The sequence below is a fragment of the Cygnus atratus genome, chromosome 1 (assembly GCF_013377495.2).
Source record: "Cygnus atratus isolate AKBS03 ecotype Queensland, Australia chromosome 1, CAtr_DNAZoo_HiC_assembly, whole genome shotgun sequence".
In the NCBI taxonomy this organism is placed as follows: Eukaryota; Metazoa; Chordata; class Aves; order Anseriformes; family Anatidae; genus Cygnus; species Cygnus atratus.
The window spans coordinates 70426948-70449686 of record NC_066362.1 but is presented as its reverse complement, the minus strand read 5'-3'; the positions used below and the strand labels follow the sequence as shown (position 1 = coordinate 70449686).

The window sequence follows — 22739 nt, the reverse complement described above, 5'->3', positions numbered from 1 at the left end:
TCCCCACATCCTAGCGCTGTGCCAGCCGTGCGGGACGGTCCTTGCCGTTGTGTCTGTGGCGAGGAACACCCTGGGGTCGGTCGGAGCTGTGCCGCAGACCACACACTGCCCTGGAGGGGAGCCGAGCCCGTGGGGGCAGCCCCGCCGCGTTTATGGCACGGCCGAAGCCCCAGCGCTGCCGGCCCAATTCGGGCACTGCGAGAGGGGAGGCGGGGGCATGGCGGCTCCGATATTGCCTTTTTAGGGCCCTTTTTTTATCCCTCTCTTTTTTTTTTTTTTTTTTTTTCTTCCCCTTCTCTCCTTGCGGAGTCTGAGCCGCGCCTTGTCCCTCCCCCTGCCGGCCCGGCTCGGCTTGGCCCGGCTCCTCCCAGCCGGCACGGGGCGGAGGAGGAGGAGGAGGAAGAGGAGGAGGAAGAAGAGGAGGAGCCCACACCGGCAGCGGCCGGGCCGGAGCTTGGTCAGGGGAGGGGGAGCGCGATGTCCCTGGCGAAGCGGCAGCGGCAGGAGGAAGAGGAGGGGGAAGGGGATGGTGTGGGGGAGGAGGTGGTGCAGATCCGGCTGGGGGACAAATGCTACCCGGTGTGCAAGAGGAAACTGATCGAGCAGAGTGACTATTTCCGAGCCCTCTACCGTTCGGGCATGAGGGAGGCAGGGCAGGGCCAGGAGGAGCAGCTGCTGCGTGGGGGGCTGAGCGCCCTGGGGCTGGAGCTGGTGCTGGACTTCATCAACACCTCCTGCCTGGCCAGGCTGGAGCAGGAGGAGGGGGGCGATGACGAGCCCCCCTTGCTGGAGGAGCTGGTGGAGGCTGCTTCCTACCTGCAGGTCACCCCCTTGCTCCGCCTGCTCCTCTCCCAGGTGAGGGTGGGCAACTGCCTGGAGCTGCATCGCCTGGCTCAGGTCTACGGCCTCCAGGACTTGCATGATGCCTGTCTAGACTTCATGGCCGCCCATTACCATCAGGTTCTGCGGAGGCCTGATGCCCGGCCGCACCTCCACCTGCCCCATGCTCTCCAGCAGCACCTGAAGGAGAGGCGGATGAGGGGCACTGCCACCCTCGTGGCCATTGGGGACTTCATGGGTGCCTCCTCTCTGGGCCTGCCTCCAGGCTGTCACCCTCAGGCAGAAGCCCCCTGGTCTATGCTGAGGTATGACGAGGAGGCACAAAGGTGGCTGCCCCTGGCCAACAACCTGCCTCCAGATCTGGTGAACGTCCGAGGCTATGGGTCGGCTATGCTGGACAACTACCTCTTCATCGTTGGGGGCTACAGGATCACCACCAGCCAGGAGATTTCAGCTGCCCACTGTTACAACCCTTGCCTAAATGAATGGAGTCAGCTGGCCTCAATGAACCAGAAGAGGTAACCCCTGCTCCCTGATATGCACGTGTGTCCATGTCTATTGTCAAAATAGAGCCTGTTGAGTAACGTGGTGTTGACTGGACTTGAGTTGCAAGAAGTGATTCAGACCTGACGTTGTGCCGTGAATCACCCCTGTCTCATGCATCGTGTGATGGGAAGGACCAAAGGGCTTGGCAATAGCTTGGCAGCGGGCCACCAAAAGGCTTGGCAAACCTTGTCTGTACTGGTAGCATATCCCAGACAGAGAAAAACCCTGCAGCCGCTCCCCTGCCTGGTGGCCCCTGTGCATTGCACAGGGAGCTGCTGTAGCAAGGGATGGATGAGGAGGATGGGACCGTGTTGAGTAAATGCTGGAGATAAAGGCCTCAGCTGCAGGAGAATGTGAGATAGGCATCAGCAGAGGACTATGCTGCGACCTGCCACTGTGTGTGATCATTCATCTCATGTAAAATAGTGGTGGGCTCCCACTTTTCCTTTAAATTGTAGTATTCTAAGAGGGCTGTGAAGCCAGTCTCTTCAAACAGCTGACTTTGCTGGAAGTAGAAATTCTCCTTAAATTGACTAAGAGAAAAAAAAAGTCACTTTGAGATATATTTTAGCTCTAGTACTCTATGTTATGAGAAGTATTACTGCTCCTTGTGGGGTGTACAGTCTATCAGAGATAGAGATGGATGAAATGTTCAAGTTGGAGCAGTTTTTCATTGGTTTTTACTTTTATAAATATCCAAATATTAGGTAGGTCTGCCTTTCAGTGAAATATGTACCAGAAAAATGGCAGGAAGATTTTCAGAAACTTCTCACTTTATGAGAAAATTTTAATCCAGTGAACATTCAGCATTTTGACCGTTTTGCTTTTTCTTCTATTTTTTTGAATTGTTTGACATTTGTGTATAAGTTAGTATTCAGAAACATTTGTGCATTTGAAAGGATAACAGTGGGCTTAACTTTGAGGGGTACTCAAGAGAAGAGTCCATCTTCCTGCCCGTGGTTTTGGCTGCTCTACCTTAATCATGTTGCAGAGTTATCAAAATAAAACCTTTTACTTCACTGAAACAAAATATTTCTGTTTATCCAAGATACTTTCTTTTCATTGTTTCCATTTTAGAAAAAATGTTTAAATTTTTGTCTTCTCTGTCTGTATCAAAGCTAAAACAAGTAGCGAGGTCAGAGCTTGCTGTAGAATAGAAATGCTCTTCTCCATCCAGCAAATTCAAGTAGCATCCAGAGACCCCAGCCATTGGCATAAATGCTTTGTATTGGTGTAGTAAATCTGTAGTCTGCATTCCACTTGAGCTTACATGCTAAAATACCTCAAAACAGGGATTTGACCTAAAATGACTAATTTCCTACTTCACCTTTTTTTTTTTTTTTTTTTTTTCTTCCTGTATCATTGTGAGAATTTCACTGAAGTTTTGGCCTCCATAATCAGTCATTGGAGTTGACTGGAAACATAGGGCAGTTCTGGCTTGTTGGAAAGACATTGTAAAAATTACCTGCTGTAATATGAATGTTCAGCTTTTAAACATCATAAATGCCTCTTTTTACGTGCATATTTCTTGAGCCTGACCCTATCAGCAGTCTTTACTGAGGCACCTTTGAGAATTGAGCTGTTTTGGTAGACCTGCCTTCTGTGGTCTTGTCTGCGTGAGCATGGTCGAGGGCACAGTGGCCTCAGTTGAAAAGGATGGTGGGGTCAGCCCACACAGTGTTTCCCGTAGAAGTCTGCTTAAACATAGAAGTCCCTCATTGATCAAATTAAAAGATTTTGGTATTGGTTTGTGTGATGTCTATAGCAAGGTAGATGTTGCTATGTGCAATGATTCTTCAGCGTGGCGAATGGGGGGGGGAGTTTTTTAAAAAAAAATGCTTTTTCATGGCCCCTTTTTTTTTTTTACCTTACAACCTTGCTGTTCGATCTCAAAACTGCCCCTTTTCCCCCTCACTTTACTTTTTTTTTTTCTAGGTTATCTGAAATAAACAAGTTGATATTTTCTCCTTATATTATTTTCATCTCTGTTGCCATACCAACTTAATCTTTAAATCCATCACAGATGACAGCACGGTATTACATAGCATGGGATTTCACAATGGCAAGTAATGGCAGAAAAGTGGTATGCAAATGGATATTTTTGGAATAGTCTCTAGTCTTATATTTCACCATAGTGACTGCAGGTGAAAAAGGACCAGACTTACGTTTGCGTCTAGACTAGAAGGTAGCAGCAAGTGAATATGAGGCTCTTTGAAAAACAAAACGGGAATTTTTTCTCATGGAAACTCTGTTGACACCTTCACAAAACACTTTGTTCACTTTAACATCTTCATGGAGTCTCAACTCTTAAGGTTTGAATGATTGGTTTATTTATTTATTTTATATCTGACATAACATTTCATCTATCTGATGCTGGATTGACCAGTTTAGCATTTTGTGGCCAGAGCACAGAAGGGATGGCCTGTGCCATAGGAGCTAGGAGCAGGGTAATTCTTAGACTGAGAGTCCATATTTGACTGCAACAGTACTGATGCCTTTCTGCTGTGTGGATGAAACATACTTCAATTTGCTTGGCATTGTGTTTTTAGTTTGTTGTGCTGTAGTAAAATAAGCAGGGCAGTTGCCCGGAGTGCTGCTTAGGGAATAGGGTCATGTGACTGTCTGCCGAATGAGTTGATGTCAGCTGATATAATTACATCCCATGAATGCATTTTTTACATACCTTGAGGGACGGTTCTAGTTCCCACTGAAGTTGTTTTGACTTCAGACAACACTTTAACACTATCTAGATTTGGCCTATATGACTGGATTCATATGTTGGTCTGAAGAGGAGGATGAGGAATTATGGAAATAATTCTGTTGACTTAATATAATAAATCTTCTGCACTCAAAAAACAAAATTGTGAATCCCATGATAGTTTTATACTTGATTATTTGCATTATTATTATACCAAAACCCAGGATGTTGGCATTCTATACACATGCGTAGATGAAGTATTCCCAATTTACCTCTAAGTAGAAGATGAAAGCCATCAGATGGGCACTGAATACTTACTAGTCATTCTGGCTTACATTACAGCTATTGGCTTTCGTTCTAGGCAAAGAGATCTAATTACTGTCATTTCAAATTTGTTCACAATAGGTAACACGTAAATTTGAGAAACTGTTATTCCCTGCTTATGCATACAGAGGTAGATAAAATAATTTGCTCAGGCTCGTGTAGGAAGCCTGTGTCTGTGCCTGGAATTTCTCATTGTCTGAAGCTAAATCTGGAACCAGTCACAAGTAGTCCATAACAGATCAGAGTTTCTAGACTTCTCTATTTTTTTTTTTTCATTCTAGAGGTTTTGCTGTACTTGGAATAGTGTCTTCAGACAACTACCTGGACTTCTTTGATGAAGAAACTTCATGTAAAGGTTGCCTAAGACCACTTGTGGTCTTTGGGGATAGGAAGGCACTAAGGAGATCTGAGGACTGTTCAAGTCATGTATTTGAATACCTTTCCATACTTTTATTTAAATCGATGCTGACAGTTGAAATTTACCGTTTAAAAATAATATACTCATAGGATTTCTACTGCATGTGCCAGTTACTGCTGTATATTCCATTTTTATTTTCCTTCAGCACAGTCATGGCAGGTAAATCTTCCAGGCTTGGAAGACCCTTGTAAGCCCCTGGCTGAGATTATACGTATGCATGTGGAACAACATTTTTGTGAGCAATCTGTGCCTGAACTGCTGCCACTCTGAGGATTCTTACAAAAATACAAGAGGAGATGTTCCTGGGGAATGGTTGTGGTTTAGAAGACCTTCTCTTTCCTTGTTTTTTTTTAATCATTTTTTCCCACTCAAAATTCCTCTGTGTTGGGGAAAAACAGACTTTTTGAAGATTTTTAAGTTAGAAATACCCATGTCACATTTATCACAAATGTATCACCCATGCTTCCAAAGCTAATGGTTGGATGCAGTGTGCTCTGCAGACTCGTAAGGGATGGAAAAAGAGTGGTTCATGCAAGAAATATAAAATGCTTTGGAAATGCTTTTGTAAATGTGCTTTCATGATTCTTGATCTTTGTTGCAAATGCTTTAACTCTAGAGTTAAGAAGTCATCTGATTTGTGAAAACTTTTAAGGATAAGGTTGTTTCATTTGGCAGGAAGAAAACACAGGCTAGTTAGTCCAACCCTCCTGTTCTATAGAGGACTAAGCTTACCTTGCAAATACGTTTGACTTGTTCTTTAAGCCCTCCAGCAATGCAAATTTCAACCTTCTTCCTCCCAGGTAACTTGTTTCCATGCTTACCTACTTCCCTGATCAGAAAGTCCTCTCTAATATCTAAACTAATTTGCTTTTGTATACTAAATGAGCAGAGTCAGTGAACAAGGAAATGCTTGCTGTCCTCTTCATAGCCAGTTTAATAGTGGTCTCTTATTGATATGTTATATGGCTGTTAACGCAATCTAGAACTAGCTACGCTTTTCAGAAGTTCTTGCATGTTGTCTTGTATTCAGAAAGTTATGCACTCTGACCCTTAGTTCCTTTGCATTTTGTACATTCTTCCTTCCTTCCTTCACATAGTGCTTTACACTTGCCTTTGTTGAATGAAAAATGTTGTAAATTGAACTATTGTAAAACTGCACAGCTTGCTCTTGCTTGTGTTCCTGGGGTTCCTTTCAGAGGAAATGAAGGACTTCAGAAGACATAGCCCATACGTGGTCTTGTCCCACCAAGAAGGGTTCACACCAATCTGGCATTTGGAGAGTATTTCAGATCCCCAAGTTCAGATAACTCACACCAAGTGAGTGGAGTTATATCATAGTTGAATTTAGCAGACTGTTAAGCTCAGTTGTTTCCAAGCTGTAGTCCATGGAACAGTTAGTTGTGGAGAGCTGGCTAGTTGCTCTGTTTGCTTTTCTTGTTTCCAGCTGCTCCAACACATTAGAAGAGTGTAAAAATACACTAAATATTTCCTAATGTTCACTCTCCATAAAAACACCTGCTGTTACTGGCATGAAAAGGTGAGTGGCAGAAGAAGTTATTCATAACATACTGAGCCGTTGTCCAAATGTTCAAATAAACTGTGCTAATGGGCGCTTGTGGCTACTTTTGAGTAAAATGAATCATGTAGTTAATGTGTTCCATAAATCTGAGATACTTGCACCAAACATAATTCCTTATAACAGGTGTTGGAAGTGGTTAAATGATTTGACCTACTGGCACACAAGTACGTGGCCTTCTGGAATAATTGAAGTTGAAATCTGTGCTGTGTGTCTTTCACCGGGTAGTTTTCCCACTTCTGCCAGAAGCAATTCAGAGATGCAAAGGCAATCAAGCAAAACCTGTATAAATGAACTCAATTCAGATAAATAGTAGTTACGATTGGATAACTAGACAAGCAAGTGTGAATTATGAAACCTGAATTCTTTTATGTTCTGACACAATATGTTTGTGTAGTTTATATGGCTAGATCTTAAAATAATGAAAGACTTATGCACGTGCATATGAGCTCGTTTTGTAAGCCAAAACCCCTGTACTATCTCCATCATAGACACAGAGTTACAGACTTTCTAGCATAGTTTTTATTTTAAAAGATTGTTTGGAAAATGAATTTACACTTTTTTTTTTGTCTCTCTGCTAATTTGTGTCCTTTTTTTTCCTCCACCATAACTTTTAGAACAGGTACGTTGCTTTGAAAATTATAATGTTTTGTGAGTAATTATCCTCATTTCATACCTGCTACTGATTGTCATGTTATTCTGGATTCTCTAAGATGGAAAACATAACTGCTGTACAGAGGAGATGAACAGAGTGACCTAATTGTAGATGTCAGCAAAAAAAAAATGAATAAAAAGCAATTAATTCCTTCAAAGGAGCATTTTAGTTTCCAAAGCTATATCAGGATGACAAGAACAAAATGATTCCATCTGGAAACATAGTCTTTTTTCCAAGCATATTTAATAAAAAGAAACTGCAGGGCAGACTGCTGCTAGGCAAGGTTCATTTTGTCCAGACAGAACCCTGCAAAACTACTTAGTGGTAAGTTTTGTATCTTGGATTCATGCAAAGTGAAATTTGCTTTACTGCTCAGCAGGCCAATGCAAGGCTAAAGCACCACTTCAGTTTTACTGACACAGTGCAGTTCCCTGTTTGGTTTTATGCTGATCTAGTGCACACCAATGATCTTCATACATTTAATTAATCAGGATACTGCGTGGTAAAATTTCATGGATTTAGCTCAAAATGAGCAGTACAGAAGTAATAACCTTGCTAGGCAAAGACATTGACTCGTAAGTAGGACTGTTTCCTGAGCAGAGGAAAAGCTGATCTCTTATTAGACCATCTTTCATAGCTAAAAGGAATAGATGAGCATGCAAGCCCTTCAACTTCAAGCCTTTCTAGTTCTTCCGAAACACTTGCACCTCTAGTATCCATAGACCATTTGTTTCTGAATTGCCTCTGCCTATATTATCTTAAAAGTTTAAGATGCGAGGCTTCTTGCACTTCAGTAATTGGAAAGTTACCCTTTGTGAAATACAACATAATTGAATAGAATAATAAATAAAAGAACAGATCATTGCCTATAGAGTGCAGTGTATTTTGTGCAACTGAGGATGGAACGTTAATTTACATATACATCTTGCTTCAGAGGGATAGAGGGTATATTTAGTGGTTTAAACTAATGCTGAGTAAGGTACGGGATTCTTCTTCCTCTTTTTGCAAAATGTGATTCAATGCATATCACTTTAAATTTCTGTTTATTAGGGTTATTAAAGAGACTGTATAACAGATTAAGATGAGCATGCATCCCTAGTCATTCATCAAGTCTTGTTTGAAATTCCTGTAATTTTAACTTATATACACTCAGTCAAATATATTATCTATAATGTTTTCCTCCACTAAAGGTAGTTTATTAAAACCTAGTAAAAACAAGACATCAACTGAACATGTTAGCTAACTAAACATTTACTACTCAAACTGTGATACACTGAAATCCAAAATAAAATATTCATCAGTCTTAACATCAACATCATTAACATTTAGAATGTCACTGGTTACTGTCCTGAGTAATTAAAGTGTAATTACAAAATTCTGGACACACACAGAAGAGTTCAGATTCTGTAACACATGAGTTGATGGTACAAGTTGAAAGTAATGATGGGTGTGTTGGAGCCTTGATAGGAAGAACTTTCTTTTCTATATTTTTCTGTACATTTATTTAACCTATTTCAGTGCTGCATTCTTTGTCTTTCAGGTCCAATTTTAAGCTTTTGGCTGTAAATGGAAAGCTCTATGCCATCGGTGGTCAGTCCCTTTCCAACGTGGAGTGTTATAACCCAGAAAATGACTGGTGGAACTTTGTAGCATCCATGCCAAACCCTCTTGCAGAATTCTCAGCTTGTGAGTGCAAGGGCAAGATCTACGTTATCGGAGGATACACTACACGAGGTAGAAAGTTTTTTTTTTTTTTTTTTTTTTCTTTTTCTCTAACCTGATTGCTCCTCAGGCATAGATCATTTTCAGGATTTTTTTTTTTTTTTGAACTGATGTAATAAAACATACTGATGAAATGAAACAAAAAAGTATCTCTGTCATACTGGTATGGGGTTGTGTGTTTTTTTTCAGTGGCTACGTCTAGGATTTGTAATTATGCTTGCCAAACATACGGACTTTAAAACTAGATAGCTGTCTGTTATTTTCCATCCAACAAACTGGTATGGGGATCTGGGCCTCTGTTCCTCTGATGAAATGGACTGGTGGGTACTTTAGTATCCAGCATAGCCCTTCTCCTCATAGATTTTGGTCATACAGCAGAAAGAAAGATCTCAACGGGTACACTTTTGATTACTTTTTAGGTACGCACATTAGAATGTCAGAAGGAAAAATATTAAGAAAAGTTTTGCCTACATTAGTATTTTTCATGTATGTCACAGTCGTTCCACTGTAGCATTTCACAGACAAATACAAGCTATAGGTAAGCTTTTCAGTGCTGAAATTATTGTATAAATAATCAAAATAATTGTATAATTAATCAAAAGCTTAAGCAGGAATTTACTTTCTTTCTGTACTTGTTTTCTGAGGGGACAATAGAGAGGGAAGGATACACAGCTGTGTTCTTTCCTGACAATTACTATTTTTTTTATCCAGTGGAAAAGCAATCCCCACAAAAAGAGCTTCCTTTTGTTTATTCCTTAAGCACATAGTGCCATTCTTTTGGTGGAATACTATTTTTTCAGAGTTCCAGAAGTCTTAGTTTTTTTTTTCTTGAATGTCAAATGTTTAATATTGATCACAACTTCCTAAATTAAAGTTCCCATCTCTAGGCCTTTTCCTGCTTCATTTAACCACACTAGGTTGAAATTATTTTCCAAGTGGAGAATAAAATTAGAAAAGAGATCATTCATGGCTCAGCTTTTACAGAGTGTACTGCAAACAAAGCTAAACTGACATCAGAACAAGCTGTCTCTACTAGTGTCTGAGTTTAGCTCTGAAGCATTTTAAAGTTTGTAAAAGACGCATTTCCACTTCTCATGGTCCTTGTGGTAATGATAACCTTCAAAGCCATTTTGTCCGGTCCATTCTGACTCAGGACCAATGTAAACAAAAGATATCGAAGTGCCTGTGTCTATATGGAGGCCATGCTGTGATGTGCTCTGCAGTCCTGGTCCCTTGGTCTTCCTCACTAATGGACCTGCTGGGGTGCTTTGTGGTCCCTGATGCCCAGCACGTTCAGATAGACTAGGACGGAAGGGTGTCAGGCACGCAAAACTTAGTGCTCTGGGAAGTCAGACCTAAGAAGAAACAACCTTTGGGACAAGACAAGAGAGCAGAGAAAAAGAGGCTGAAACAGAGTAATGAGAGAGGCTTGAAGCTACAGTTATTTTATTTTATTTCTTATTTTTATCAAGAGAGAGAGGAGAGGTAAAAAGAAAAATCTCTGGTTTGGTTAATAGTGCTACAAGATGAAAGGAGTGTCAGCTTTTTACCTTACTTCCACTGAGCTTTGCACATTCCTTCTCTGTTGCTTATGCTGTTCTTCTCTTTAGGCTGCCTGCTCTTGGTGTCATGGGTAGGAAGATTGGCATGTTGCTGCTGCAGTTCCCGCTCCCTTAAAATTCATTAATGAAAGTGTATGTCGTCAGGATCAGCGCCCTAAATTGAGGCTTATGTTTAAATCCAAGAATGTTCAGGACAACAAATGCCTGTGCTTGTTATAAATAAAGATCCTTACCAGAACAAGGACCTAGAATCAGTTTGTCTGTGACACCTTGGCTTAGGGCAGCTGTCAGACTTAGAAAACAGAATTCCTGAAATTACACTGGTGATTCACCTTCCAAGTTATGCAGATGTTGGAGGGTGATAAGGCACCACAGTCTGAGAGACACTGAGTTTCATTTGCTTTTTTACTACATTTGGTAAATAAAATCATGCAGCAGTTAATAAGTTGTTTTTTTTTTTTAATTTATTATTTTTCCTATTTCTGTGTACACATCAGTAAGACTGTTGTTTTGGTAGTTTTTGTGGGTTATTTTATTTTCTCTGTATAGAGCTTTCTCCTGAGACTGCACTTTCCAAAAGATGGTAGGATCTGAAATTTTGCATTGTGAAATATAATGAACCTTGATGATTAAAGAGCCTCCTTTCAGTTCTCACTTGTAAATCTAATCCTAATAGCAACTCCATGTCAGGTACTATATTTGTTTTGTATTTTTTTGTTTTGTTTTGTTTCTGTGGATAGAAAAGACCCCAGCCCCATACTATGTAAATGAGGGCTATATTCCAATAGACTTTCATGTGCTCCCCCTCAAACCATAGCATTCCATTTTTTCCTTAGAAGATTACTGCTATGGAAAGACACAGGAACTTAATTGTTAGAAATGTTGTGGGGAGTTTTTATTTTTTTCTCCCCCAAGTGAGTCAGGGAATGATTCATTGTTTGTAGACAAAGTTGATCAGCAATTTTATAGAGCATTGCCATGATATTTTTCCTCTTTTTTTTTTCTCTTAATTTAATGTGGATTAGATGTTTAAGAAGGTAATATAAAGTAATAAGCAATAATGGAAAGTCATCACAGTGAAAGCAAATGCTATAACAGCACCTCCTGAGCCATGCTGCTCATGCGCTTCATTCATGACAATCAAGATATATTTATGGCTATTTATACCTGTGTGCTCTTACATAACTTGTTAGTATGTCACCATCTGCTGTTACGCTTGAGAGCTCATCTGGAGATCATCATGCAAAATAGACTTGTAATATGGAGCAGATTTTATCAAAAGACCAAGCTGGAGACTGCGAGCCTGTTACCACTTGTCACTTGAGTTTGGATTTAAGCTCAGGTCTCCAGAGGTTGAAACTTAATTTATTAGCTAATGACTCATGTGCATTCTTTGTTAATTTAGTGAAGCCTTGGTATGGGACACAGCCAGGGTCTCCACTGCACTGTAAAACAGGGAGATAGTGTAACAATTTCATAGAATAACAGTATTGCAAACACACATGCATCCACTGAGTTGTAACTGAAGTATAGATAGGTCTTCAGCTTTTTTCTCAATGCTTCTGTCTAATGCAGGAGCATGTCATTCCTGGTTTTTAAATGAGTTTGACTGTGTATTTCTCTCTATATGGTGTACTGAACGTGTGCTCTTAGGTCATCCATGCCACTTGATGAAATGTAACTAGCTTTATGAATTTTATTTCATAAAATTTAGATTTGTGGAGTGAAATGGATGATAAATTATCACTTGACAGCCATTAATGAAGCATACTATGTTCATGCTAATTTGATTAATCTGTGATCACCAGTGGAAAGCAGATTATTGCTCCATTTTCCTTTTCAGAAAAAAACGTTTCATGTCAATCAGAGGCAAAATTAAAAGCATAAGGCAACAGTTAGGGATTATGCTGGTTAAATCTGCATTCCCAGACCGTTTGCATTGTTTAATGTGCCAGCAGTAGCTTAAATTTTCCCTCTGCAATAGAAGAGAATGTTCAAACTTTATCACTGTGGCAAAGACTCAGAGTTCTCAGTAATCAATATTTCTTCCCTGGTCTGCTACGCTTTTTCACTGTGTAATAATGGCTGATACAGATTGTGGAGATCCTCCTCCATGAGTATCTTCTTATTTATTTATTTGTAAATCTCTCTCCTCTGTTTCAGATAGGAATATGAACATTTTGCAGTACTGTCCCACTTCTGATTCCTGGACCAACTTTGAACTTTGTGATGTCCATGTTCGCAAACAACAGATGCTCTCTGTTGAAGAAACAATATATCTGGTAGGGGGCTGTATTCATGAACTTGGGCCAAACCAAAAATCCAGCCAAAGTGAGGATGTGTTAACTGTGCAGTCTTACAACATTGCTACCAAAGAATGGCTCTACCTCAAAGAGAACACATCAAAATCAGGTCTTAACTTGACTTGCACTCTCCACAACGATGGAGTTTATATATTGAGCAGGGATATTACCTTATCTACAAGCTTGGAGCACCGTGTTTTTCTGAAGTATAACATATTTACGGACAGTTGGGAATCACTAAGACGCTTTCCAGCCTTTGGACAAAACATGCTGATTTGTTCTATGTATTTGCCTGATATGCGAAAAGTGTAACAGCATCAGGTTTTTCTTTTCAGCTCGTTAATCACTCTTGGAAGAAATATTGCTCCCTCTAAGTAATTCCAGTTTCAGAATGTAATGTGGTTGCGTAACATAGACATAAATACTGATTCCATTATTTAAAAAAAAATAAAAAATTAACATTAAAAATCCAGTATTAAGAGGTTGCTTCCAGAAACAGTTTTAATATTTCAGTTTTTTTAAAAAATATTATTTTGGATTTAATTTCACCAAATATTGTTTGCAACTTTAACATAAAATTATTGTGTTGGTAACCAATGAAGGCATTGAAGGAACTCCAAAGAACAAAACTGATCAGTCTAGTTTTATTCTCCATATTTATAGACAACATAGAAGATAAAGAATATACATGATAAAAGTGGATATAATTCAGTAAAGTAAATAAGAAGCTTAAGAAAAATAACAAAGGGTACAATTTCTTTTAAAATACTATTTTTGCTCAAATTATGTTCTGTCAAATGCACAATGTTTAAAATTGCTAACACTCTTGTTATGTCTTCTGCAGTCACAAGTGAGATTATCAAGGATGCAATTGTAAGCAATTGAGTATCACCAAGATACACATATTCCCCTGAGTTATTTGTAATAAAATGCTTTGTGAGGGACTGGGAGGAATTGCCCAAAGGCTGAAGGTTTCTGGTTGGATACTAGATGCTCCTATAGTGGCAGTTGGCAGTATTTATTACAGCTATTATAATAGAGGTAAAAAGGCTACAAATTCATATTGAGAAGTTTGCTCATTTTCCAAAAGGTTTTAAGTTGTATTCTGCATTACTGGGTTTTAAAGGTCAAATTATAGAAACAAAGAGTTGCCAACAAATGTTGGCAACAAGTTACGGAAAATGTACGTGAGCACGTACTGTCGTGATTCTCCACCAGGCCCACTCTGCTTAGTAACAGTCATCCAGGACAAAAGGGGAGACTGAATCACTTAATATGGAAGGGTTCATTTGTGTAAACGACTTCCTACCAACACCAGCTCTAACAGGTGCGCATGAATGTTGGCTCTTTCTTGAGGTACCAGGAACCTGCTAGAGATTACCTTGTTTGCCACCCAAAGTTGTTAGTTTCTCCAAAGAATGTAATGAATGTAACTCCTTTGCGTTCCCTAGTTTCTGCATATTGCCTGAGATACTTACAATCACGGTGGGCCCCTTTTTGTAGTTGGCAGGGGTCTTCTGAAGGCACCTGCCCAAGTGTGGAATGTGTGCTCTCACAACAGGAAAAGGAGAAGTTCTTGGTCATCATGGAAAGGTTTCACAGCTGCTGCCTCTAGGAAATAGATAACCAAGTTAGGTATGTGTTGAGCATATTGCAGGGATGTTGGTTGGTTCTGCATCAGCTATTTCTTGAAATGAGAAGACAAGATTTAATTCACCTGAACACATTCCTGATATTTGGAGATATCTTTTTTTTTGAATTCAGGAATCTGAATCATCTTTTGAAGATAAGTGCCTTTTTGTACAGAGGAAGCAAAGGCTGCAATGGTTCCCTAAAGACTCTTTTAACCCCTTTCTTCTCCATGGTCTTGAATGAAATTGGTACTAAAAGAGCTAACAGACTTGAAGTGCCTTGCCAAATACCTCTCTGACATTCAGTGCTTAGGTGCATACTTTCGGTGCTTCTGATCATGGATTGCAAGCCAAAGAGAAAATCCCAGAAAACTTTGGTCTAGAATGAGAGCGTTTGGGTTTGAACCTTTTTGCGATATAGGTAGACGTTAAGTAAGGTACTTTGGATATCCAGGATTAACCTCTTGGGTAGGAATTTTGCAGCCTGGCTGAGTATGTTACGCTTAAGCCCAAACTAGTGTCTATCATTCAGCTGTATGCATGAATTTCATGAATGAAGCCCTTGTCTATGTGTTCATTCCTTTGAAAACCTGATGCACTGAGCAGGTGATATGTAATGACAGTGGTATCAGACCAAACAATGGTTATTCTGTAATGAAGAAATGAGATGACTTTCATAAGATTCTTAAGTGATGTTTTTTTAACCTTAAATTTCAAAAGTGTTTTAGAATAGATGTAGACAGTGTTTCATTGTCTGGTGAAAACCAGAACAAAAGTTACCTCAGCCACATTAATTTACTTGCTTTCCTTCATTTCTTTTCAGTTCGACATTCACTACTCTACAATCATCCTTCAGTCAACTCAGTTTAATAGTGGTGGAAAAAATCACATTTGAGTTGCAGCATTCTCTTCCCTGGCAAAGTAATTTTGAAGAACTGACATTCCCAGATTTGCAGAGTGGTATATCTAATGAAGTCCTTTCAAACACATCCATTTTGTAGTGCAGGTGTCATTCCAAAAGCAGTGATACAGTGTTTTTGATATGATTATTCTTTTTCATGAGAGGCCCTTCCATGCTGGTTAAGTACGTGCTGGTTTCAGCTTCCGGTTATCAAGTGACCACAGTGCAGTCTGGAGAACCTGCTCAAATAGAAAAGAGAAAACGGCTCAGATTGTAAATGTTATCAGACCCTTGTGTGAATCTGTGGTGCAAATTCATCAATGCTGACATCTAAGAGTACTACAGTCACAAATCAAAACTGGTGTTGAATTTAGTGGTACCAGACTAATTGGACTGTATGACTACAAACTGAAATATAGATTTTTTTAAAAACAAAGTTCATTACAGAGAGGTATGCAATGTGGGTGTTCCTATAAATTAGGAGGGGAAAAAAAAAAACGCATCACAAAACTGTCAAACCATCCCTTGCCTTTCTCATTTTCTTTCCATCACTTTAATATTCCACATAAGGCACTGTTGAACAGCTTCTGTCCTTCAGGCCAAGGAAAACTTGTTGAGAGTCACTAACAGTGAGTAATTAAAAAGCTGCTTTTTAGCCAGTGGAAATGTTGTTCAGTGATTAACTTTACTGTGGTTACTTTCATGGTGGGGAAAAGGGTCCTAACTTTAGGGTAAATAAGCTTTCTTTGAACAACGATACAAGTTTAGAGCAAGGGGCCTTATCACCTGGAAATTCATCAGTGTTATCCTGTTGTTGCTCCTAACCTACCATGTGGCCTTGGAGAGATCACCTTCTTGCATCTTTGCTCCCCAATATAACACGTGAGTACAAATGTTGGTTGTGGAGAAGCAAATGGTTTCTTTGGCGTAGTAGTGTTTGTGAGATCTCTTGAATGTGTGAAGAAGTACATATATTCTCCTTGTAACTGGAGACTTGATTATTAAAATTGCTTGATGGAAGGTGACAGGACAGCAACTAGTAATCTCATTTTGGTCTCTGCTAACTACATTCATTTTGAACTGATGGCTATTTCCAGTGTGTTTCTTTCTTTTGTTTCTGTCACCTACTAGCTTATGGTTTCTCTAAGTCTCCTAGTCTTGGTGTTCTCAAGTCTGTATCCAAATCCAGAACTGCTGCTTTCCTGCCATGTCTGGGTTATCCAGTGCTTATGTATCCACTTCTACATCTTCGTAGTCTCATGGACTGAGTCCACTTGATACTAACCAGTAAAAGCTGACTATGGTAGAGGATGATCCCACATTGAAAGGAAGATCAACAGCCTGTAAAGTCCCGGGGGAGGAGTAAATGGAAAACTCTGGGAACTTCAGTTCCTTCTCATAAAATAGAGAAGTGTTTAAAATGTTGCTCACATCAAGCCTAAGAAAGAGCATAACAGTTTCTTCCTTTCCAGGAATGGTTTATGGTTTTCAATGTGAAATAAGAGTTGTGTGGGGCTTAAGTTTAATCTCTCTGGCCAGTTTCCATAGATTCCCCTTTCTGCCCTATCAGCTGACCTTTCTTTGCCTTAATATCTGTTTTCCATTCTTTGAGGGTTTTGTCCTTCCACATCAGTGTCCAGACTGTTTTGATGAAATCATATAGTAGCAGTTTGTTGGCCTTTTTTATTTGTTAGCTTGTTTTTCACACTGGTCTGTATCTATCAGTTACCATGATGAAAGTGTAATTTGTAATTTGGGGAAAACCTTTTCATATATTCAGTTCTGGGCTCTTGGAAGAGAACTTTTCCAAGCTACAAATATTTTGTTTCCTTTAATCCTTATTTTAGTGAGAAATGATGCTACAGATTCAGCGTTTGTGGAAATTGACCCGCATCGGTTACGTGAGAGAGAATGGAAGGTACTGAGTGCAATGACAACATTTAGCACATAACATGCTTAAAGATCTGCATGGGTAGAAGTTAATCATCCTTATCATCCCTGTAAGGTAAGGTATATACTGTAAATGATGTTAAACCAGAGACGATCCCTGGGGTATCTTTCAGTGTTGCCAGTGAACTTAAATGCAGTTACCTAAAGTCCTCAGAGGGCAGAAACTCTCAGCATCCATGGTACGTTGTATTGATTTTGCATTTACAATAATGACCAAAGGGTGGCTCCCCATACCCACAGTAAGTCTTAGGAACCAGAACAAAAGCTGTAAGATTGAAAAAGTTTAAACATCTTCCTCTACAATTACGAACACTGCCATTCTCGGTATGTTTTCTATTTAATCAACTTAGAGTCTGTTTTAGTGTAATCTGTCTTTTTTTTTTTTTTTTCCCTCCACCAAAAGGAGGGTGGAATTTGGAAAAGGAGTCTGGATTTTGTGAACTAATGGGGATCAGGCATTCACACCTTTAAAATTGCTGTCCCGATTATATATGGTACATGGATTTTTGTTTTTTTTTTTTTTCTAAAGAGTATTCACATCGCCAGTAACATATATTATTATGTCCTACAAATATCAATGTTTTCTAAAGGTCATTTCAGTTCCTTTATTGTAATTAGAAGAGTGAGACATGTTTAGCTTCTGAAATACAAGCTGTTTATCTTTTATGAAAGAAAAAGAACCACTACAATGACTGTATTTTTCTAGTGGAAGGCAGATTAGACACTGTCCAGTTTTAGAGTATCCAGTTATACAATGTGTTGCACATCATCTAATCATATATGCTTTAGTAGGAGAGAAAGATCCTGATCAGCACCTGAGCACAGATATTTTCTATGTGATGGTACTTGTACCGTTATTTAAGATTCAACAATGAATGCAAGCTCTCCAAATCCTCCTTCACTCACTCCATTTTTTGGTTGGAATTTGTTTTTTTGATCTGTTGTTGATTTTCCACTGTCTGATATTTTCCAGATGTTTCTAAGGGTGTGCCTTACGATAAGACACCCTTTATAAATAATTTTCAGAAATACAAATAGTTTACTCTGCCTTACCAGTTTTTGCCTATGAAGATTTTACCCTGGTGCCTGGGTAAATCCTTTTCCAGGGCAAACGATAAATCTGATGCTTCTATACAGTAATAGTCAACTTTGAGACAAGATGCTGTCAGTCCACAAATCACTGCTGACATAAAATTTCTGATGCAACCATCAACCTCCTGTATGCTGTCTGTCTCTTTTGGAGTTATTTCCACCCCTTCTTGTTCAAGATTTCTGTACACAAGTACAAGTGATAAAAACACCACTACTGTCAGGAGTTCATGGGAATCTTACACATAACTGCTATGTAGGTTTTGATCAAACCTAAAATCCTCTTTCCAAGAATCTTCCTAACTTTAAGTTCTCACGTATTCAAAATGACTTAACCTATAAACTTTCTGGTTAGCTTTTATTGCTCATGCTGTGAAACAGGGTTCTATAGTGCATTACTTGGCAAGTATTCATAGTATAAGGCATTTAAGTGGTGTAAGGGTAGTAGAATCTTTTTTTCTTCAAGAAGACTTCAGCTATGCAAGGTTTAAAACATAAAAAGTGATTTTATCTATTCTCCTATGGAACTTAAACTAGGTCAAAGATTTACATTATTCACTCACATTAAAAAAAATGTTACTGAACAACCATTTGGGAGGTGATGTTAGAAAGACTCTGTTTTCCTCTTTGGATATTTTTATTACAGTTTTCTTTCTCTACTGGGTATACTACATATGTCTGGTATCACATTGTATTGCCTTTTTAGTTGGTTGTAAGGGAAATTTTACCCTTTTACAGGTAGGGCCTTGAATTACTGTGAAGACCAGAGCTATGTCATCTGAAACGTGTATTTTGCAGTTGTAAATTAGCAATTCATAACTGCTCTGAAGCCCATAAAAACATGATTTTGGGTGGCGGGGGTGGAGATGAAGTCAGAAAACAGATGCTTAGGAATAGCCATTCTCTAACCTCCAGGCATAAGCAATTTTCAAATGTAGAAGCAGGCAGAAGAAATTTTAAATGGTTTTAAAATAACAACTCCCTCTTCCCCTCTCTCCACTGCAACTCAAACCCTTTCAACCACAATAATTTGTGGCAAGGCATCTGTGTATTTGGAAAAAAATGTTAGTGGTGAGATAGGAATGCACAGTTCTTGGGCAGGTGATCCCTTATCAGAACTGCTACTTGACAGGCCAAAAAAAAACCTACCTTTGGCTTCAGTATGACTTTCTGACTGACATTTATGACTCTTTAATGACATGTTATCTCCTAACATATGTATAATGATAAGTGCATCAAGGAGAGGAATCACAGAAGACCTATTGTATATCTAATAACAAATGCACGATAGTCTTGTGGAGAGTCTTTTTTTTTTTCTAGTAGGGCCTGATCCAAAGCCTTTTGATGTTAATAAAAAAGAACCAGCTTTGAATTAGGCACATATTTCAGTGCCTCTTTCTTTAATTCTAAAGGAATCTGAAGAGATGCGAACTGTACAACTGGCTGATGAAAGAAGAGGCATAGACTGAAGACTTGGAGAATTTTCTTAAAGTATGATCTGTGTTATGCCCCATCTGTATGCTTTTGTGTTACATTTCAGTCTCTGCTGAGTGTTGTCTGTTAACACAAATCTTTCAAGTATACTGACTCTAAGTAGTCAGGAGAATGATGTTTTCCTGAGCGTAATTGGGGAGAAGGCGAACATCTCTGGAATGATGCTGTTGGGGAGTTACTGAGAAAGCATTGCTGATACTTCATGACTCTGAACAGCAAAGCACCGTTGTGTGTCCTGGTCTACATTCTCTTGTACCAAGAAGCTTAGTATGGGGGATTAAAATTTTTATTTTAGATCGTGGTGCTATGAGATTGTTTCTTTTTACAATGTCTCTTAAAAAATATTGTTTATAGGGATGTGGATCCTTCTATCACATGCTACAATAATGCTATACACAACAAAATGCAGAGTATGGTCATGTGGAACAGAGCGCTATCATTCCCGTTTCACATTGTCAACATACAAATACAAAAGATTTATTTGCACAAGGATTAGAACTTTGACAGATATTCATGAAAGGTGAAACGGCTCCAGGAACAGTTTGAGAGCAACCCACCTCAGGGCTATACCTGTATAGAAAAGATAAGGGCGTATCCCAGGGAGTGAGTTCAGATCCTTGTGGAAGAGGATGGACTTGAATCCAAATCTTGTGTTGGCAAATTTCCCAGAAAACATAGTCCCTTCTCTCTTCAGTTTGTTTGTGTAACTTCTTATTTGCTTAAGCCAAAATAAAATAAATTGTCAGACTTTATTTGGGATAACCAAACTCTGTTTTTCAGAAAATATTTACCCCAATCTATTTACATGTAATACCTGCCTAATTAGGATGTTTAAGTTTGCATTTCCTATGTATTAGTTCCTTGTTTTTTTGTTTTTGTTTGCCTTTTTTCAGTAAATCTGTTTCAACTACAGAGCTCTTTCAATTAATATTGTTAATGCTGTGTCCTCTGAGTATTTGCAAAACATCTCATGAAGCAAGAGTAGCTCTCTGTCCTACAACCTGCTGTACTTGTATCTATCTGTGAGGAATTGGGCATGGGCTTTACTGTCGCTGTAGTTCAACAGTCACAGACTGAACTGTTGAATTTGCTGTTCAAGATTAGTTGTAGATACTGTCTGCAATATTGAGGAGTGTTTGTTGTTGACCAATGTGGCCATAATGCCCCTAGAACATCCCCTGTAGGAGTAGCAAATGCTGTAGGAACTCTGACACTGTTTCCCTGTGGATCTTCATCTGATCCATATACCCTCCAACACCTTCAAGTCAGAGTGATCATCTTCTGCCAGCTGCTTTGCATGAAAAGTTCCACTCTCTATATGGCCCCTGAAGTCCAAAACAAACATACAGGAATATAAACTCCTTTACCCTTTCTGGGCCCAGCACTCTGCTGACTCCTCACCCCTCCAATGGTAAATAGAAGTCAAAAAAAAAAAAAAAAAAAAAAAAAAAAAAGCAAATACTTCCATTCCACCTGAGATCAGGGACCCCTAAGTCACTGGCAGCCGGAAAAATCACTCATTTTCTGCCAGACTTTCTTCAGCAAAGGGGGATTTTAATAGGGAACAGTCTCTGTTGGCTCCAGGCCTCTCAGTTTGTCACCATTAAGGTGATACTCACCCTGTCAAGATCTTCTCTGCCAGTCTAACACCTACTTCCTTCAGGTGCCATAGGGTGGGACGTATTAGGAACTCATCAGCCCATTAATTCTTTCCTGATTTCTGTGGGAGGTCTTAAAAGAGGTTGTAAGATTTTCTTCAGAGGCAGCAAGTTTGGGATTTGAGTTCCTCTATAGCAAGCATGGGTGGTGCATAGTAATAGTCAGACTTAACTGTCTTTTTATCAGAATCAAAGTGGACTTGTGCTTTAAAAACAAATGAAGGCAAAGGTCCAGGAAATGTTTTGGTGCAAAGAAAATGTGAATTTGGGTACAGACTATGCCATTAATTGTAATGTTCACATGCGTGTACAGCAATGACAACTCAATAGATGCAGATGTAGATTTGGAAAGAAAGGGGCAGAGGTTTTTCAGCATGATCTACAATGCTTTAACACTGGGGCATTAAATTTCAGACACCTGAGCGCAGACTGGTGTTTCATAAGTTTGGCACTTAGTGCTTTCTGGAAGTGTTTCTAATTAAGCATCTAGAAGTTACAGTCAATGACTCAGCCATTTCTGTAAATTTTACAGAAAAAAATGGTATCTTCTTGGTATCTTCCTCTTATGAATGCTTTGCAACTTTGAAAATACTAGTGGTAAAACATCTAGTTGCTCAATGCAGCATATTAAATTGGGTAGTCTCCCCTCAAGCCATGTTATCTGGACAGAAATAGTGAGGCACTTACCTCACTTCCAGTGTGGAAGTACAATTCTTCCAGTTCAAATCTCCCCAGTTTTTGTACAGTGCATTCTAGAAAAGAGATTGGTAAATATATTGTATGCATTCTGTCCATTAAGAGCTATTGAACAGTGATCAGTAAACAAGGACAGTATGACGCAGGGAAACCACTCAACATTGATTTAGTTAAGCATTAAGCTAGGCAACAGAGGGAGTACATACGCAAAGGGAGACAGAGAAACAGAAGTAGCTGGAAATTATCTCTACAGCAAAGTGATAAATACACTTTTGGTTTTGGATGCACACCATTTTTGTCCGGGTTTTCTCTAATCTTTTTCAGCTACTAAAGTATTCAAATGCTTTTTGTTAATTCCATGTTCTCTGAGTGTGGTCATCTGTTGACCTGCTTTTCTACTTCCTCTCAGCCACAGTTTGTTTTGTAAATTCTGAAGGATGTCTCTTCCTTCTTCACCCTTCCTTTTCCTCTTCCATCTTTTGTGTATTCTGTGGCAGGTAAATTTATTGTATGTTGTAGATGATTTTGGGAGAGAGGGTAAGCCTTGCGCTTCTGTCTGTCCATTATTTTTTGACAGCAGCAACTATTGGAGAATCTTTAGGACCCAAGATCTTTACTGCACTTTCAAGCGTCAGTCATTTTATGAATGCACATCTGTTGGAAGAAATAGTCTATT

The 22739-nt window shown here is 39.3% G+C and overlaps 1 protein-coding gene across 1 annotated transcript; it reads left to right on the top strand.

The window, feature by feature from the left end:
- The first annotated feature begins 384 nt into the window (after positions 1 to 384).
- On the top strand, positions 385 to 17176 carry KLHL42 (kelch like family member 42). The gene is made up of 4 exons (XM_035550807.2): positions 385 to 1358; positions 8598 to 8791; positions 12505 to 16058; positions 17024 to 17176. The coding sequence occupies exons 1-3, from the start codon at positions 478 to 480 to the stop codon at positions 12954 to 12956; spliced, it is 1527 nt and encodes a 508-aa protein (XP_035406700.1). The 5' UTR covers positions 385 to 477; the 3' UTR covers positions 12957 to 16058; positions 17024 to 17176.
- The last annotated feature ends 5563 nt before the right edge of the window (positions 17177 to 22739 follow it).

Excerpts from the sequence above, each read along its gene's own strand:
- KLHL42 (XM_035550807.2), top strand. The coding sequence starts at position 478 with ATGTCCCTGGCGAAGCGGCAGCGGCAGGAGGAAGAGGAGGGGGAAGGG. Across the intron at positions 1,359-8,597 it reads GCCTCAATGAACCAGAAGAG|GTCCAATTTTAAGCTTTTGG; the intron begins GTAACCCCTGCT and ends TTTGTCTTTCAG. Across the intron at positions 8,792-12,504 it reads CGGAGGATACACTACACGAG|ATAGGAATATGAACATTTTG; the intron begins GTAGAAAGTTTT and ends CCTCTGTTTCAG.